The sequence below is a fragment of the Ranitomeya variabilis genome, chromosome 8 (assembly GCF_051348905.1).
Source record: "Ranitomeya variabilis isolate aRanVar5 chromosome 8, aRanVar5.hap1, whole genome shotgun sequence".
Taxonomy (NCBI): Eukaryota; Metazoa; Chordata; class Amphibia; order Anura; family Dendrobatidae; genus Ranitomeya; species Ranitomeya variabilis.
The window spans coordinates 203,626,635-203,647,010 of NC_135239.1; the positions used below are offsets into that span (position 1 = coordinate 203,626,635).

The 20,376-nt window shown below is 43.8% G+C and overlaps 1 protein-coding gene across 1 annotated transcript in view; it reads right to left on the reverse strand.

The window, feature by feature from the left end:
• CAMK1 (calcium/calmodulin dependent protein kinase I) overlaps window positions 1-20,376 on the reverse strand; it is a 78,058-nt gene that overhangs the window by 15,498 nt on the left and 42,184 nt on the right. The window contains exon 3 of the mRNA XM_077276319.1: window positions 2,501-2,632. Coding sequence (XP_077132434.1) covers window positions 2,501-2,632 — 132 coding nt within the window. The remainder of the gene's footprint in view (window positions 1-2,500; window positions 2,633-20,376) is intronic.

A 20,376-nucleotide genomic window follows, 5' to 3' on the forward strand; every position in this document is an offset into this window, starting at 1 on the left:
GAATTTGATATATCAGACACTTATATACAGTGGCATTTAAACGTTTGGGCACCCCCGGTCAAAGTTGCAAATTGAAGATGAAATTATCTTAAAAAGGCCTAAAAAGCTAAAGATGACACATTTTCTTTTGTATTTTAGGCAAAAAATAAATAAATATTTTCGTCTTTTACATTTTAAAAATTACAAAAAGGAAAAGGGCCGGATGTAAAAGTTTGGGCACCCTGCATGGTTAGTACCTGGTAGCATACACTTTTTCAAGTATCACAGCTTGTAAACGCATTTTGTAACCAGACAAGAGTCTCACTTCTTGTTTGAGGGATTTTCATCCACTCTTCCTTGGGGAATTCTTCCAGTTCTGTGGAGATTCCTGGGTCGCCTTGCATCCCCTGCTATTTTGAGGTCTAGCTACAGATTTTTAATGATGTTCAGATCAGGTGACTGTGAGGGCCATTGTAAAATCATCAGCTTGTGCCTTTTGAGGTTGTCTATTGCAGATTTTGAAGTGTGTTTAGGATCATTATCCATTTGTAGAAGCCATCCTCTTCCTCTTTTCACCTTCAGCTTTTTTTTGTAGATGGTGTTATGTTTGCATCAAGAATTTGTTGAAATTTAATTAATCCATTCTTCCCTCTACCCATGAAACGTCCCCGTGCCATGGACTGCAACACAACCCTAATGCATGATTGATCCACCCCCATGCTTAATGGTTGGCGAGATGTTCTTTTCCTGAAATTCTGTGACCTTTTTCCTCCACACATGCATTTGATCATTGTGGCCAACAACTTCTATTATATCCTCATTGGTCCACAGGACTTGTTTCCAAAATGCTTCAGGCATGTTTGTTCTTTTGCATACTTCGGATGCTGAATTTTATGGTGAGGACGCGGGAGTTTTTTTCTTCTGATGACTTTTATGAAGATCATATTTGTACAGGTGTCTCTGAACAGCAGAACAATGTACCACAACTCAAGAGTCTGTGAACATCTTTCTGAAGGTCTTTTGCAGTCAGGTGGTGGTTCTGATTTGCCTCTCTAGCAATCCTACGAGCAGCTCTCACTAAAATTTTGCTTGATTTTCCAGACCTTATCTTTATCTCCACTGTTTCTGTTAACTGCCATTTCTTAATTACATTTCAAACTGAGGAAAAGGCAACTTGAAAATGATTTGCTATCTTCTTACAGCCTTCTCTTGATTTGTAGGCCTTCAACATTTTCATTTTCAGAGTGCTGCTTAGAAGAACCCATGGCTGCTGGTTTTTGGCACAAGGTTAGAGGAGGCCGAGTTTTTATAAAGCTAGAAATTTGCATCATCTGGCCTAACCTAACTATGATAGTGAACGAGCCATAACCCTAACAGGCTAATGAAGGTTTGAAACCTTGGACAACGTTATCTGAGCACACAAATCTCCAAGGGTACCCCAACATTTTCCTTTTTGTGTCATCTTTACCTTTAGCCCTTTTAGAGATCATTTCATCTTGCTTAACTATTCACAGTAACAGTAATTTTGACCAGGGGTGCCCAAACCTTTACATGCCACTGTATGTGGTAATACTAAATAGGTCTCTGGTGAGCCTGCTCAATACTCCCGAGCTCTCCCTAGGACATACTATCTAGTCCTGGGGAGGGAAGGTGTATAGATTGCAAGCTCTTGTGCACATCACATTGCTATATAACTCTCAGTAATTCATTATAGAACAGATGTGACGCTGTCGATTACCCCAAAATGTCTTAGATGAGTCACCGGAGAAGCTGCTGATGCAGGTAGTGTAAAAATAAGGATCCTTCCAGAACACCATGGTGACAGTATAGAAATGCGGCCACAGCTCCTCGTACATCATATGACATATAATGCACCCCTTCTCCTCCGGGGATGTTCTGTCACCTGAGTAATCACGTCACAAGGTATAATCAGCATGGAAAAATACATATACATTACCAGGCCCAGGAATAGAAAAACGGTAATGCAATGGACTCCCTTACTGCTTTTTCTCACTGGCTATATAGTTGCTTGCCTTATAGAGTTCAGAAAAAAAAAAGTTTTGCCAGAAACTGGTCCATTGTCCACAAGGCTAGCTCGTAGCCACAGGAGTGGAATATTGCAAACCTCCTCCTTCCTGCCGACCTCCCTGGCGCCTCTTCTGATTAGTAAGCTGCAAAGACGCATCGAGGATCCAACTAATCGGAAGAGGCACCAGGGATGCCGGCAGAAAGGATAAGGGTCGCAGGGCTCTGGTCTACTGGTCTAAGTGGTTTGCTGTTACTTAGCCCAAGAAAATACGAGTACAGTGCCAGGGATAGTCATCGCCCTCCAAGAGCCAAGACTGAGGGATCGGCCCTTAATCTCCTGGAATGAGATCATGGTGCTGCCATGGTAGGAGATCACAGGTAGCTCATCCATAGTGACCAGCCTTGGATATTCCAGGATTGGCTTACAGAAAAATATCAGCTGAAAGTTCAGTGCTCCCCCGTGAGAGAGTCAAGAAGAGGGTCCGCCACTTACTTCCTCAGCACCGCGATCTCATTCTCGATGCTCGTCTCCTTCCCCTCTAGGGCTTTCTTCGGAATGCATTTTATTGCCACTAGTTTCTGGGTTTTCTTCTCCTCGGCTAGGACCACCTCCGAAAATGCCCCACTGTGGACGAGAATGGAAAGAGATATAGGCTGAAATGTAAAGTCAAAAGAACTCAATAAATGTAAAGGGGATGATAAAAACATGACTGCTGTCCTCCACAAACAGCGCCACGCCGATGTACAGGCTGTATCTAGAATAGCTAATCTGGCTGAGCTGAAATATCACAAGGGACATGTGGCCCTGTTTTGGGGAAGGGGTCTGAAAATTCATCCCGTAATATTGATAGGTGGCGGTATAGGAAATGGTTCTTTACAGTTAAGAGTTTTCTATAGTTGGAGTTGTAAATTTCTATACGCTGCAATGAGATAAATTTGGCTAGTTATCTCTCAAGATGGAGGCCTTCTCTGTCTGAAGGTATCATCATGGCATCACCATTTCATGGCCCAGATTTTTGGCATCAGCTAAGTTAAATTTATAATTTTTTTCTATCACAATTTTTATTATCTTAATCTCATCCCCCTTCCTCCATTATGTAAAAGTGATATTTAAGTATTTGGGGCATATGCAATACTGTAAAACATAGTCTGTCACAGATTTAAAGAGACATATCTTGATGATTTTACTACTAATGCCAGTGCTATGACTGTATAGGTTTTACTACAACAAAAAAAATGATACCTGTCTTGAAGTAATCCGATGTGTCATTGTCGAGAAATCGAGCTTTCAAAACTGCATGCAAATTAGCCATGTCTAATGTAAATTAACTTCCTGTTTAATTTATTAGTGGCTTCAAAGCTTGATTTCTTAGGACTGGCACATCGGATTAATACAAGGCATATATCATTTTTATTGTTGAAAAAGGACCTATACAGCCGTGCCACTAGCTCCAGCATTAAGATCATCATGACATATCCCTTTAAGTGAAACTAGAGCAGTCAACCTCGGGCAATACAAATAATAAACAATATACACAGATCAATTATCGCCGGCTGTCAAGTATAAAAGGAGTAAAGATCCATTGTCGTCTATAACAAGCTAATTACACAGGATGGAAGAAGCTCGAATCCTACATCTGGAGACAGACGAGGACCGAGATCTATTCTATAGTCATATGCTCTGTGACACCGAGCAATGCAGCCCCCCCGACGGCGCATTCATCCTCCGCTGGATACGGACAGCCATAATTATATGCTCTTTAAATCAATGATGAATGATGCCCCTCGCGGTCTGAAAGACACTTACTTTAGGACAATCACGGCACGGCTGAGTGAAAACCTTTTGGATCTGGGGAGGGGGACCTGAGACATTGTAAAGAGGCTTAATGATCTGAGGAAGCCGGGTGGTCCGGGCAGCTGCCTCGGTTCATGACCACACGCTATTACATAAGAAGAACATGGAGATTTTTTTTTTTCCCCAGACAATTAAAAACATTTTTTTACTGAGAAATCTATTTAAGAAAAAAAAAAAAAAAGGAAAACAACTTTTTTTTGTCATGGAGGACACAATACACATTTTTCACTTTCCTCCAGAGAATAGAGGGCTAATGTATGATCGCAGGGATTTGAGCCGCTAGGACTTCCGAGAGAATGGGGTCCCAAAGTCTCATGTGTAAATGAAGTGGCAGTGAGCATGTGCGACCACTACTCCATTCATCAACAATAGGAGTGTTGGTCGCACATGCTCACTGCCACTTCATCTGGGTTATATACCTGCCTCCCATGTGCAGGGTCCCCTGCTCAGGACCCCCACTATGAGCTTAAACTGAGCTTCTCTATGAGGGCATGTGCACACTGAATATTTTAGCTGAGTTTTTGGTGAGGAAACTGACTTTTTTTTTTTTTAAGGATTTGGAGAGTTCCCACTCCAAAAGCAGGATCCCCTTAAAAAAGATCAGATATTTTTGGCTAAAAAAAAAAAAAAAAAAAAGAAAAAAAAGATTTGTAATTGGGTTTCATTAAAAGTTTTGCACCGCTCTACAGTCCTGATGGCTGCAGATTGAGTTACCTGAGAATCAGTCAGTGAGCTTCGGATGATTTTATAACGCTCATTTTCCTTCTTGTACTGATCTATGACCACATGAAAGTTGAGCAGAACTTTGTGATCTGAAATGAGCTCAGACGAAGGAAGACACGACTCCATCTCTCCCGCCAGAATGCGCTCACCTGTGGATTCTCCGTTAGCTCATTCTGCAGCCAGTAACTGACAGTGCAGAGACTGTAGAAGCCAAAATGGTGTCAAATTTTTTAATGTAACCCAATTGCAAAAAATATGCAGGAAGGTGCCGTGCAATACCAAATTAAACCATCAGATAAGAGTGGCGCTATTTCTGGAAGAAAGGGGACATCTCCTATGACCCTGGGAATTTTGGTTACAGCTAATAAAGAGGTGTGATTTTTTTCTGGTTTACATGCACCCAGTCATCCCCAGAGGAGGCACTGTCCCTGGTAACGAGGCAGCGGGGGCCCAGATTTCCTCATGTATATGGATGAGCCTCCCCTGGTGCTACCTTGATGCCGGCTCACTAGTTCTCTCCAGGGTCTCCCATCTCCGGCTGAGCAGCAGACATCTCTATTATAAGAGCAGGCAGCTATGACTACCGGTCCATATGGTTAGGATGAACGCCGCAGAGATTTTATTTATAGCCGTCTGCTCAGTACGATGTTGTGCAGCAGCTGAGGCTGAACTCACCGAACTGTAACAGATGCAATGCATTATAATCTCTAGAAAAGCTGGGTGACAACCCACTTGACAGCCTTCAGGTGACCATAAAGGGGTATTCCAACTACTATCACCTATGGTATATCCATAAAAGTGTCCCACCTCGAGGCTCCCCATTTATTAGAATAAGGGTCCCCTTGACACTAAATGGAAAACTGGCCTCATCATTGGGCTCTGTTCACATCCGGAGATAAAAACCACTGATCGGTGGGGGAGCCGTGTGTCGGACCCCCGCTGATCAATGTCATAAGCCTGGACAACTGCTCTAACAGTTGTACAGCTTATTCCATAAATCGGACCCATTAAAGTCTATAGGTGCGTACAGTGTCAGACTGGGTTGACAAAAGGACCACCAATAACGGACTCTTGGGGTCTACTGCTCAGCTACATGCAATAAGGACCAGACCCTAAAAGGCAAATTTACTTTTATGTAATATTAATTTGGCTACCTTATTTACTGAATGATTACATTATATATTTTTCCTGAAATAGTGAATCAAGTGTAATAGCACTGCTCTTCAGCACTACGTCACAGGGGCCTACCAGAGGATTCCCCATCTCCCCTCTGGCCAGTCCAAGCCTGAGCTCTTCAGCACTACTTCATATGGGCCTACCAGAGGATTCCCCATCTCCCCTCTGGCCAGTCCAAGCCTGAGCTCTTCAGCACTACTTCACAGGGGCCTACCAGAGGATTTCCCATCTCCCCTCTGGCCAGTCCAAGCATGAGCTTTTCAGCACTACTTCACAGGGGCCTACCACAGGATTCTCCATCTCCCTTCTGGCCAGTCCAAGCCTGAGCTCTTCAGCACTACTATACAGGGGCCTACCAGAGGATTCCCCATCTCCCCTCTGGCCAGTCCAAGCCTGAACTCTTCAGCACTACTATACAGGGGCCTACCACAGGATTCTCCATCTCCCCTCTGGCCAGTTCCAGCCTGAGTGCATTAAAAAAAAAAAAAAAAAAAAAAAAAAATCAGATGCCATACGGATCCACAATCTAGCATCCAATTTTTACAGATACATTGCAATTCTGTAACCTGGATACTGGATTCTGTAGACTGGATACACTGTAGCAAACCCTCAGCTGTGAGTAATACTAATGTATAAAAGGTAGGCATCTTTCTTTTTGCACCAAAATCATTGTGGCTTTTCTATCATTTTATCCTAATTATTTCACCTTCCACATTTTTTTTTATTACAGTATTTTTTTGAGGGGCGTAGGTGTTGCTCAACACTGGGTGATTTTCTTTCTTCAGATGTTTTATTCTAACTTGCCTTTTTTTATTTTTATTTTAATGCTCGTTGAAAGGGTTAAGTGAAGAAAAAAAGTTCAAGAAACACTGTGTGCTATTTGGATGAATTTGGCACAAGTTCCACCAGTGAAAACAAATAAAAAAAAACAAAACAGAAAAATAAAGCAAAAAAAAAGATGAATCGTGGCCGATGTCTACGGATTTCAACCTATGGATGTTTCCACTCACTCAGGGTAGGCAGAGGTCTTGAAAATGGTGAAAAGGTTTGAAAACAAACTTTATAACAAAATTGTAGAATTTTTTTATGACAATGACTGGCCCAATTTAAAGGTGATGGTGATTTTCTTGAAACGCCGCTTAACACGGAGCCATTCCCAGGAGTCTCATTACTGGGGCGGCCACAGAGGACCGATCGCTACGACACAGGCATCCCAATGGAGCAGGACTCAGCTACGGTATTGGAAAATTATTATTAAAAACAGCTCCTTTCCTGGGGAACGCCCAGGCGCAAGATCTCAGGCAGAAAAGTGACTTGATCTAAGAACATATCTCTTCTCAAGTGAAGAGTTAAGATTGTCGCTTTCCTGACATGAGCAAATGCAGATGAAGCAGAGACAAATTTGACATTTGACTCTGCTTGTTTTCTGGCTGCCCCATGAAAAATAAATAAAAATAATAATAATTGCATATATCTCAATGACCTGACAAACAGCTGTAGGAAGCTTTTATATGCCAAAACTACAGTGTATCTACCCCATTACTTCCAGGATGGCTAAAATGGGTGGTGTAAAGATAATCCAGAGTTAAGCGAAAAGATTTGCACCGGACTGGTCCAGTGTCCAGTCTGGTCCTCCATGGCAGCCTTCACTTCTGCGGCCAGAATCCTCGGCGCCTCTTGCCTCACTAGGCCCCGCAATCGTTTTTCAGTGTCCCGCCATGATCTCCGACCAACTAAACCCAGTAATCTAAAAAATGGTCCTACATCTATGTATAGTGTGGTAGTCAAGGAGGACTTTAGCTGACATACGTGCCCGCTCTGATGCCCAATTGTATGGTTGATCCACTATCCAGTAGATGCCGGATTATCAGATGCCGCCTCTATCTGAGGAATTCAGATGCAGCCTCTTGAGATAATCGGATCTTGGAGTGAGAAGGGTTAACGGTCGTCTTCATCGTGTCCTGTTCACTCCATTTTCCCCGCAGCCTCTCCCTGTCGACTGACAAAGCCATCTGCCTCCATGGAAACAGAGAATAATTCTCATTTATTTTTAGGAAAGCATCAGTGATTCCAATGCATGTGAAGGCATCGCGTGGCAGTGATAGCCTGGAAGGCCCTAGTTACACATGCGTCACACCATCTAACGGCGGCTGTGCTAATGAGCGGCTTAACCGCGGCAATGCCAGGAGGTGAAGAACATTCCACCAGAGATGCAAAAAAAAAAAAAAAGTGTGACAACTGACAGACGGAAACTGCAGATCGATGCGATAACAAACATGGCGCCCAGAGCTTGTCACCGGACTGAGTGCTACCATTTGGAATGACGGAAATCTAGAAGTGCCACCTAGCGCTCCGACAATGCACAATCTCCAGGTCGCCATCTGTTTCAGAGTCACAGCCAACTGTAAGCGGGTCGTGGTGTCACAAAGCCTCTTCCTAAAATGTCATCGGGACGACAGTCTCCGTCAGACATCATGTCATTCAGTCCTGGCAGCCGGGATCCGAGGAGCTGTTTGGTAAGGTCCGTCCACTGCTGTAGTCTTCCTACCAACAATGGAACCAGTGGGTCCCGCTAGGCTTTTGATTTGTCCTCTTCTTGTAAGAGTCAGAACTTTGTTATTTTTTCATCCCCATAGCCGTAAGGGGCTTTTTTTTTTTTTCTTTCGGGATCATTTTACCATATATAACGTCAGCCCTCAATACCCCAAGACGCCCCCCCGGAAAACACTCCCCTCCCAAAGGTCACTGGTGGGAGCGTCTAACTCAGGCTGAACCCCATCACCTGGGATTGCATGGGAGACCCTCTGTGGTATACAGAAGATCCAGCCTGAATGTCTTCCTCTGCTTGCTGTCACTGAATGGAAACATTGATTCCTGAGGATGAACTGACCAGCAAGCGAATCTCCAATCAAACACATCAATAATATCTATGTAACCGGTGCTCCGTGCTGGAAAAAGTCTGCATCCCGTAGAGCCGTGGACTCTGCTCCGCGTCCATTGGTCCAATAGTCCTTGGTCCATAGTCAGCTCCTCACAGGGGCGACTAAAACTTTTTTTTTAAATTTCTACTTTACTTTTAGCCCGGTTTAGACATGAACCTGCGATTGTTCGCTTACTTGTTCTATATACTGCAGTATAACACCACCTATAAAGCTCGGCCTGAGACTGCGCTGCCCAGAGTACCAAGATGGAGGCGGCGACTGATGGAGGCGACGACAGGGGCCTTTGTCCGGCCCATGGCCACCAGGATAACTGTACAAGTGGACCCCAGCGTGGACATATACGGAGGTCCATATGTGCCATGGGGTCTTATGTATTATGTAGTTTAGTGTCAGTGCCAAAACAGTCCTGGTCCATTAAGGCCTGGACTAAACAAGACCCCGGCACCAAGACATTAGCAGCAGATCCAGTTGCTCAGTGAGGCCTCCATTGGTTGGACTGGGTTTTTCCAGGACATCCCACAAAGATCATTGTTAATAAGGAAAAAAATTAAATAAATAAATAAAAAAATAAAAAAAGATTGGCATATTCATTCCTGCGGTGCCAGGGCTGATTTTCCACATATATTCTCGACACGCAATGAGTGATGGAAAGGGTTAATGTGATAAACGAGAAGGCGTGGAGAGGGAGATTCGCAAAGCGGAAAAAAGAATCTAATTATTAGAATGTGCAACGGAATGTTCCTCCCGATACCTGGTCTAATAAGCGGTATTGAAAGGGGGTCGCTAGGCAACCGGCCTGTTGTGTTTGACACCGGGGTCTCACTAGATGATGGGTGACCTGCAGAGGAGCCGGATCACGAGGATGGAGATAATAAATATATATTTTATCACGCAACACAAAAGAAAACAGGACATGGAATGGAATTTAGGTATAAAGATGTAGAGGAGAGGAAAATAAAAATCTGCAGTGATCGCTGAAACCATAGTGTAACCACTGAGAAGGACGGAATAAATAAATGCACGTAGTATATCAGAATGGTCGTGGTGGGGGGAGAAGAAAAAAAAAAAGTTGCACGTTAGTCTTCAAGTGGGTAAAAAAAAAAATATTTTACGGATGTTGCCCACCACTCGGGTCGTGGAGCACAAAGGTGCAGAAACGTTTGCGACATTTCCAAGAGTCGCAAATGAGGAGATAATATAATATATCCGGATAAGCAAAACCCCACCCATAATGTAAGAAAAAAACAGATAAAACCAAGTTAACGTAAATGAGGCGCAAATGAAATGAAAATGTAATTATGATGAATTGGGACCAGAGGGTTTTTTTTTTTTACATGGAATTTGGAACAGATTCCGCTTCAAAAGCCACATAAATAAGACCATCATCTCTGAATAAGATCCACATTCATTTTAATAAGAAAACATGGATAGAGTTCAATGCCTTTGAAGTTTCTGCTTGAAAAAAAAATGCTCTAAATGTGATTATTGAAGCAAGAGAAGCCGGAAAACAAAACAAAACACACAATATATCACAAAAGTGAGTACATCCCTAAGTAAAAATGGCCAAATTGTGCCCAAGTGTCAGTATTTTATGTGGCCACCATTATTTTCAAGCACTGTCTTAACTCTGTTGGGCATGGAGTTCACGATAGCTTCACAGATGTCACTAAAATCCTCTTCCACTTCTCCATGATGACATCTTGGAGCTGGTGGGTGTTAGAGACCTTGTGATCCTACATCTTAAGTTTGAGGAGGACCCACAGATGCTCAGTAGGGTTTAGGTCTGGAGACATGTTTGGCCAGCTCAGCAACTTTACCCTCAGTTTCTTTAGCAAGTCAGTAGTCATCTTGGAGGTGTCCTTGGGGGTCGTTATATTGAAATACTGCCCTGCGGCCCAGTTTCCGAGTGATCATGCTCTGGTTCAGTACGTCACCGTACATGTTGGCATTCATGGTTCCCTCAATGAACTGTAGCTCCCCACAGCTGGCAGCTCTCATGCAGCCCCAACCCATGACACTCCCACCACCATGCTTGACTGTAGGCAAGATACACTTGTCTTTGTACTCCTCACCTGGTTGCCGTAACACACATGCTTAACACCATATGAACGAAATAAGTTTATCTTTGTCTCAGAACTCAAGATATGGTTTCAGTAAGCCATCGTCTACAGCAAACTGTTTGCAGGCTTTCTTTTGCATCATCTTTAGGAGAGGCTTCCTTCTGGGATGACAGCCATGTAGACTAATTTGATCCAGTGTGCGGCGTATGTTCTGAGAACTTACAGGCCGACTCCCCACCCCTGTAACTTCTGCAGCAATCATACGTCTATTCTGACGAGACAACCTCTGGATACGATGCTTAACAGATGCACTCAACTTCATGGCGAGGCCAGATCTGCGTGGAACCTGACTTGTTAAACCGCTGTATAGTCTTGGCCACAGCTGCAGCTCAGTGTCAGAGTGTCGACAATCTTCTTATAGCCTCAGCCATCTTTATGTAGAGCAACAATTCTTTTTTCAGATCCTCAGACAATTCTTTGCCATGAGGAGCCATGCTGACTTCCAGTTACCAGTAGGAGAGAGTATGAGAGTGATCACACCAAATGTTACACGTCTGCTCCTCATTCACACCGGAGACCTTGTGACACTAATGAATCGCATGTCACCGAGGAGGGAACATTGGGCACAATTTGACCATTTTCACTTAAGGGTGTACTCACTTTTATTGCCAGTGGTACAGACATTAATTGCTGTGTGTTGAGTTAGAGCGCACACCAGATTTACACCGATATACAAGCATTGCACTGACTACTGTACATTGTACCAAAGTGTCACATCTTCAGTGGTGTCCCATGAAAACCTAAAATATTTACAAAAATTTGAGGGGTGTACTCACTTTTGTGATATACTGTATATATGTTTTTTTTTTATTTTTCTGCCTCTCTTGATTCAATAAATCACATTTATATATAAAAACGCAGCGCCAGAAGAATCTACGGAAAGAAAACGGTGTGACGATTCACTTTGGGTGGGTCAGCTCCACGCACAGGGATGGTGTCAGCACCCGGGCAAGTACCGGGGCCCTGGTGAGACGGGGGGCCCATTCACGGTACAGTACACGGAGGCTCCGGGGGGCCCCTGCAGGCAGGGTTGGCGTTAGGGGCAGGCAGCGTCCTATGGCCCCCGCTCCTCAAGGGGCCCCCAGCTAGCGGCACATCACGCAGCCGCTAAGGGGCCCCTGTGAGGCGTCTGCCGATACAGCTCAAAGCAATGATGGAGGAGAGAACATCAGCTGACGCTCCCTCTCCCATCATTCCCCGCTCTGCCTCTGACACTGCAGGTGCACTCACTGTGTGCCAGGCAGTGCGGCCGCTGAAACAGGAGCATGGAGCAGCACGGGCACGAGGAGAGGTGAGGAGCGTGTTTTTTTTTTTTTTTTTATTATAACAGTGAGTACTGGACTCTGGGGCCATTCTCGGGGGGGGGGGGGATGCGGGCTGTGCTATATACTACATGGCTGTACAATATGCTACATGGGCTGTGCTATATACTACATGGCTGTGCAATATGCTACATGGGCTGTGCTCTATACTGAGTGGGCTGTTATATACTACATGACTGTGCTATATATTACGTGGGCTGTGTTATATACTACATGGCTGTGCTATATACTACATGGGTTGTGTCATATACTATGTGGGCTGTGTTATATACTGCGTGGGCTGTTATATACTACATGGCTGTGCTATATACTACATGGGTTGTGTCATATACTACATGGGTTGTGTCATATACTATGTGGGCTGTTATATACTACATGACAGTGCCATATACTACGTGGGCTGTGTTATATACTACATGGGCTGTGTAATATACTACGTGGCTGTGTTATATACTACGTGGCTCTGCTATATGCTACGTTAATACTTTCTAATGTTTACTTTTAAAAGTTTTCCATTAAAAAATGGTCATTCAATGTATGCAATTTTTTCTTTGCAGCAAGTTCAGCTAAATGCATACTGGTAACTGAGGAAAAGGGAATAGGTCACAAAAATTGGCATATAAGGGGTTGACTTATATAAAGCCCCTCTGCTGTCTGGTATTGTTGAATTTAAAATAGCTATCACTCATGTAAGAAGCGAAATCTGGCATTGTACTATACCTATATTTCTCTGCTGTATCTGTGCATCATGAATCGTGGTATGTGTTAAAGGGGGGGGCCCACTGAGACTCTTTCGCTCGGGGCCCTGTCCACGCAGGTGGAGAACATTGCAGAGTTTACCTATGGATGTGTATTTTTCAATGGATCCTTGCAATGAGCAAAGATTCATTGAAAAATGTAATGATTATGTGAACGAAGATTCGCAACAAAATCCATAAATGTGGATAAGCGTAGGAAAAAAAAAACGGTACGTGGAGGGGGCACATACTTTTCTCCATGCGATATTTCTGTATAGCACTATTGGTGGATGGATATCTCTGTGTTAAGTTTTGTTGGCTGGATAACTCAACAGGTTGCCAGAACAATCACATTTGGTTCTTGGTCAGGTTCCTGGATTTCGGGGTCTGGAATTTGAGAGGTGAGCCCTTTCCAGCTGCCGGCCTGGTCCTTATATTGTGAAAATGCCATCACTATCATATTGTGTCTTTCTGAGGGACACAAAATATTTCAGGAATTTCTCAGGATGGAGAAGTCTAAATATAAAGCCCTTCTCTCTTGTAAGGTTGTGACCCGCTCTTCCACTACACCTTGGTCTTGTCATGTGCACGTATGATAAGGACGCGGCATGGATGATAGCGTCTCTCCCTCCGCGGAGGTTACAGTGGAGGTGATGATGGTCTGTTATTCCGGTGTATAAACCAATCCTGCTACGGCTGTCAGGATCAGGACGGTCTCCTCTGTCCCAGCTGAACGAGTGACCTCATCTAAAAGAAAAAGTTTTAACTACAGTAATAAAATTAAAATTTGGAAAATTATTGCAATTTGATAATTAAACCACCATTGGAGTCACAGACAAGTTTTTATTGTTTACTTCTCAGAAACTTCAGCCACTATGGAGACTCCACTAGTTTGTAGTTGAGAACTATTAGAGCCTACGGTGATGCTGTCCCAACTTTTTTTCTTTTCATTGTTGGCACAGGGTCTGGCTTAGCATTTGGGTGCAAAAAAAAAAAGGGCATGGTCTACGGGAAAAGGCATTGCGGATATGCAAACAAAAACCAGGGAAGTGCTTTGCGTGCCACAAACTTTGCCATTAGGACATCCAAAAGGAACATGCAGGTGGCAGAAACAAGCAACGAGCTCCTTAAAAGGAGCATGTGTCCCAGAAAACAACATTTTAAAATTTTTGTAAGTGTGCACCAAACCTGTTGGATGCAACGCATCCAGTACTGTGTCCCAACTTTACTTTTGAGTCATCAGACTAAGTGGTGCCGCATCAAGCTTTGACCCTTAAATTGTCTATATCCAAGCATCCATGGTCCCTATAGGCAACCCAATTCAGACTGATAAACGAAAGCAGATCGGCTACATGCAACAAGCCGATCGGCATTCTAAACGAACCTGTCGATCGTCCAACAAACATTCTGTGCCCATAGAATACTATGCTTGAAAATCATCACACCCAAAGAACGAGCATTTTGCTAGTTTGCTAAATGATTGCCGGCCTGTTTAGACAGGCCGATAGTTGGGAACACTTTTCCAATTAGTTTCTAAAAATGGTCCAAAAAAGAATTACCAACGAGTGTTTTTTGTGTTACTCTTCTCGAATTGTATATCATAAGAAAAAGTACTTTGATCATTGTCGTAGTTTTTAACTACTGTTTTTCTTGTAAAATTTTCTTCTCTTTAATAAAAATATATTTACCCAAAAAAGAATTACCATTCTCAAAAAGTGTGAGTGGCTAAAAACAGTGAAGAACTTCCCGTGTCATGAGAACATCCAGAGGACCTGCAAGAAATGGAGTATGGTCTACCAGTAAGAAGACATGGTTATGCAACACCACTGGTGCCACTAACCTACATCTTCCAGAAAGATATCCTCTCGTCTAGCCTCCCAGCCGGTAGTAGGATACGTCTGCTTTTCTCTGTAGCTAGTCCTACAGATAGAATGATTGATACAATCCCGACATGAAGCCCGCAGCTGCCTCATCCGGCTCAGTGTGCGTGAATGAGAATGCACGTTTGGGTGGGAGTCTTTAATGATGTGTTAAGACGTGTATTTATTCATAGGGTACAGTGTGTTCGTACCACAACTTACTTTTGGCAAGCAAAATTGTGGGCAAAGTATAAATATTTTTAATCACGTTCTCAATGTATTCTAAAGTCATTTCAATCATCAGCAGTTAACATGTGGTACAACAAGCAAAACATGCCGGTGAGCGAGTATGCAAAGTTTGCCAGGCATAACCCAAGTCTCGATGTAACTCAGGAGTGGATAATTTTAGAATTTCTATGTTGGCGCCTATAGGAAACCCCCACTGCGATATTCATTACGCCACGTGTCCTAGAATAACCGGCATTTATCACATAGAGAGGATCGGCCTCACAATGTCTATATGAAAGAGCAAGGAGGAGGAATTGGGTGAGGCTCCTGGACCGAAGTGCAAGATCTGTAACAGGCCCGGATCTATCCTGTGTTACTTATAATACCGTTTGGACGATGGACTTAGGAAAAATTCTACCTCTGCGGCTACAAGTCCACAGGTTTATTAAATCATTCTACAACTGGATAACATGAGACATTTCTTAAGAGGACACTATTGAATTTAGTTCTAAACTGCTGGAAAAATGCACAATCATGGAATCCGAGTTTTTCTGAAGTTTTCATACGCATCAAAACTATTTAAATAATTGAGAATTGGTTTGGCAAATGGTTATCAGAAAGAGAGCAATAAAGATATCGGCACGTCTATGGGCACCTTGTCAGGCTTAGAAAATGCAATTTTCAAATACCCCATTTGGGAATTTAATAGGAAAAATTATGGAAGGAGGATCCTCATCTATTAGCCACAGTGGCGACTACAAAAAGCATCATTTACCCTGGATGTTTGGGCGTTACACGGGTGACCCATTGCTTTAAATAAATACCACATAATGCTTAATTTCACAAGTGGGGATGGGGGTAATTAAATACTTGTTGCTGCTTTCCCCCATAATTTATAGCAGCCGACTGAGGGTGCCAACAAAAGGACTGCTCAAGGAAGACAACTAGTTATGAGCGATCATGCTGGGATCAAGTGTTATCCAAGCATGCTCGTGTACAAACCAGGTGTCTTCGGCTTGCTCGAAAAACATGCTAGAGTTTTCGTGGCTGCATGTCTGTTGTGAATTCTGCTTTTGGGCTCCCTCCGGTGGTTGTAGGTGGTAATGCAGTTGTCCCTGAGTTGCAGTCCTGGTCAGGGGCATCTGCTGATTGCAGTTCTGACTGGGGTATTTAGGCGTGCAGGATTCATTAGTCCTTGCCAGTTGTCAATTGTTGTTGGGAGGTATTGGACCTCTGCCTGGTTCCTCCTGCCTTTCTGCCAAATCAGCAAAGATAAGTGTCTGGTTTTGTTTCTGTGGCGCACATGCTGTGTGCTTCATAATTCAGTGCTATTCTTTTGTGTTTTCTTGTCCAGCTTAGATTGTGTCAGTATTTTCTCAGTCTTTGTTGGATTCTCTGGGGTTGCAGATATTCACTCCACGTCTTTAGTTAGATTGTGGAAGTTTTTGTATTATCTGCTGTGGATATTTTGTGAAGGGTTTTAATACTGACCGCCTAGTATTCTGTCCTATCCTTTCCTATTTAGCTAGAGTGGCCTCTTTTGCTAAATCTTGTTTTCTGCCTGCGTGTGTCTTTTCTTCTCCTACTCACAGTCAATATTCGTGGGGGCTGCCTATCCTTTGGGGGTCTGCTCTGAGGCTAGGTAGTATTCCTATTTCCATCTTTAGGGGTATTTAGTCCTCCGGCTGTGTCGAGGTGTCTAGGGTTTGTTAGGCACACCCCACGGCTACTTCTAGTTGCGGTGTTAGTTCAGGATCTGCAGTCAGTATAGTTTCCACCCACTCCAGAGAAAGTTTCATGCGGCTCCAAGGTCAACGGATCATAACACATGTCTCTTGGCTGTTAAGCAATCAATGCAAGTATTGCACCTGTCGAGACTCATACATATTTTTCCAGCACGCCGAAGATACTCAGTTAGCACACGAGCATGCTCGGATAATACCTTATCCCAGCATGTTCTCTCATCACTAAAGACCTCCAACTCATCCAAAAGAACAGGTTGTCTACCTTACTGAGCTAAGGATCTCATTCTGCGATAACACACCAGAGCTAGCACCTTCAATCCTTTCAACTTTTAGGAAGAGGAACCTATAGTTCTGGGGCTTCTAGTCCAAGATCGGAAAAGGTTAGTTCACCACTGGAGAACCTCCTTTCTTAAAATGCAACTTATCCCCCCAAAAAATTAACACATACCCAAGTATCGGACCGGCACTGTTCCAGCAATGTCGGCACAGAGTTTTCCCATCGGTCATTTGAAATAAAGTTGTGTGACCACTGCTGCCAAACAATGGATGCTGATTGACAGAAGTGTGAAATCTGCAGCATTCATGAGACATAATGTCCTATGATCTCCAGAAGAGTCAGCTGAGTGTCATCATCTTTGGAGATGTGCTGGTCCGGGAGGTGAGAACTTGTTTTAAATTTTGTTTGCAGCATTTTAGAAGTGTCCAGTAGTGACAATTACATAAGTGCATGAATTAGGCAAGCATCATTATCCATCGCATTATATTCGGTACTTTTGGGTTGCCGCGACAAGGTCCTTTGAAATAACACTGAACATCTGTTGAAGATGATGATGCACGACAACACTTGTTCATCGTCCAGGTTATACACGCGTTCTGGTTATTTTTTTTTCCACTATCTACTATCTGTCCGACATGTCAACAGGAACAGAAAGTTCTATGCAGAAGAGAAACAACATGTTCAAGCAAAACAGACACCGACGCAAAACTCTAGGGCAATTACATTGCGTTCGATGAACCCCAAGTTTACTTTCCTGGTTTGTTTCCACCTTTCTAAGAAAAGGTAATCAATGTCAGATCCAACTCCTCAGTTATTTGCAGCTTCTTTTGCTGTATATTTACTTCAATGGGAAACGATCTGCAGTACCGGAGAACGGCTACTATGAGATGTATGGAGTTGTGCAGTTCCGGAATCCCAAAAAAGTCAATGAGGTCTGTGGAGCAAAGCCCAAAATCTAATCTTCCCAGGTCATTGGATTAGGAAATTTCATGACACCCTAGAACTGGACTTTGGTAGTCAGAAGAGCTGAAGGTCTAATATTTGTTTACCCAGATACGTCCATACAGTGTGGAGAGAATTCTACAAATCTATGATCTACGTGACGGCACCGAGTAACTACAAGGATTATAGAAGGAAAGTACACAATTATAAAAAAAAGGGTTCATAATTTTTGAGGGCTGTTCTATGAGGGTATTGGAGTCCATTAGGCCATGGACAAACACGGGCCTGACGATCAGGACACCAGAAAACCCAATTTTGAGGGGAAGGAGAAACTCTGAAAGATAGCAAGTAGTAGGAAATACACCAGATAACCCCACATCTTCCGTCATAAGAAAAAAGCAGAAGCAAAATATGTAGAAGAATCAGAAAATGCTGATTTTAGTGATACGGCATATCTATCAGTCATGAGAATGAGCATGAAAAAAAAAAAAAAAAAAAACAAGAAAACCACAGACGTTAACACTTAGTGCTGTTTTTTGCTTGGAAGCCTTAATTAAAAAGAGGTTTATAAGAATTTGAGACATTTGGAATAGTCTTGTCCACTGGTTGTACGCGGTATCACAGCTCGGGTGGCGGGTTTCGGAAGGAAGCAGACGTTTTTCTCATTCTAGATGATTCCTTAATGTTCTGGCACTTTTAGAAGAAATCGCAGCATCTATGTATACGGCAGTTATGTCTCATGGGTAGATATTGATATCATCTGCTTAACTGACTGTTCTGCCACTAAAAGATAATTCAGAGCTCAGATAATCGGGGGTGATGTACATCTCTTCTCCTAGTGCAGCGCCCCAGAGTCCTGGTCGTTGCAGTACTGTTGCCCCGCCACTATGGGGGGCTATGGTACGTCTGATGGCACTGAAGGAGTTCATCTGACCAGGTATCACATACACCAATACATTTCACAGTCTGGCCTCCAGGGGGAGCTAAGGGTTCTATTCATTAGGCCACTCTCCTCACACTTTGGTAAAACTGGGGGTCAGGCAGGAAGTTAGATCAGAAAGCTGACTGGGTTGGAACCAGGCAACACCTTGTGGCAGAGGGTGTTGTGGGGGAAGATTCGGTAGGGTCCCTGTCAGGGGTGGGATCCTGACAGAGGCCTGGCAACCAGAGAGAACGTTACGGGACCGTGCCTGCACGACATTGCGGCGGTGCCCCAAGAAAGGATAAGAAGCGAGATTTATTGTGCTGAGTGAGAAACAAGATCAAACCAAGAAGGAGAAATACCAGTGGGAGTCGTGCTGTAAGACCGAGGCAACATCCTACTGAGGTGCAATTTACCGGTGGCCGGAACACCGAGGAAGTATAGAACTCCAGGCCATACTTCAAACCTACGGCAGGACAGTCAGTCATAGGCGGGCTGTCTCACATACATCACCTAAGCAGACATAGGGGGCAACAACAGGAGAGGGGCGACTCTAGGGTCCCGGAAGAGCTCCGAGCCTACCCGTCATACGGGTGCGTCCTAACCAGAACATCAGGAAGGGACGGAGGAGAAGAACATCATCCGATCGAGTTGTGAGGGAACACGAGAAACAGACACAACAGTTGTGGGGACTATCCCATAAGCACAGCAGGGGAGGACCGCAACACACAAGCGCTAGCAGGTAGACACAGATTTCCACCTGCAAAGGGAATTCTGGAGGTGCCATCGGACCGGCCGGACTTGCGCAGCCTGGTTAACCGTATTCCGGATTGAGGACTTTGAGACCTTCAGTAAAGAGGTAAAGAGACTGCACCCCTGTGTCCTTGTGATTGATTGCGTCCTGCACGATAACACCCTCCTATACCTCTACCTACATTGTACGCCCCTCAGCAGGGTCACGGGCCGGGTCTAGCCACCGTGACTACCCCAGAACAGAGACTCAGAGGCCCGGTACCGGGTACCCCTCGGCCCTGCGACAGTGGGGGCGCTACACTAGCAAAGTAGAGCAAGCCATGTAAAAATACGAGATGCAAAACTAACGATAAATACATTTTTACCACACATAGGCAATAAAATGGTGAAAACAAAGTGGACACACTTATAAGCAAGTTGTGTGTGTGGTTGGGTAGTGTTACTGCGTTACCTTTGTCCATAGGCATTGGTTGGTATTAAAGCACTGTCCCATCCCCTTATGGTTCAGTCTTAAAAAGTAGCTCCACCTCTGAGCATCATTCATACTAATGGGTATGTACAGGGAGATCCAATATGACCACCTTCTGGTGGCCGAATGTTAAAATCTGTATTACGTTTACAAAATCATGACTTCCTGGGGTATAAATGAGCCAAAACGTAGATTACTACAGGGTTTTACTGTAGGTGGTCCGATACTATGGTCATAATTTATTTAACGGCCTTCGGCTTGACCTAGAGCCATTACAACTTGATGAATGAACGCTCTGT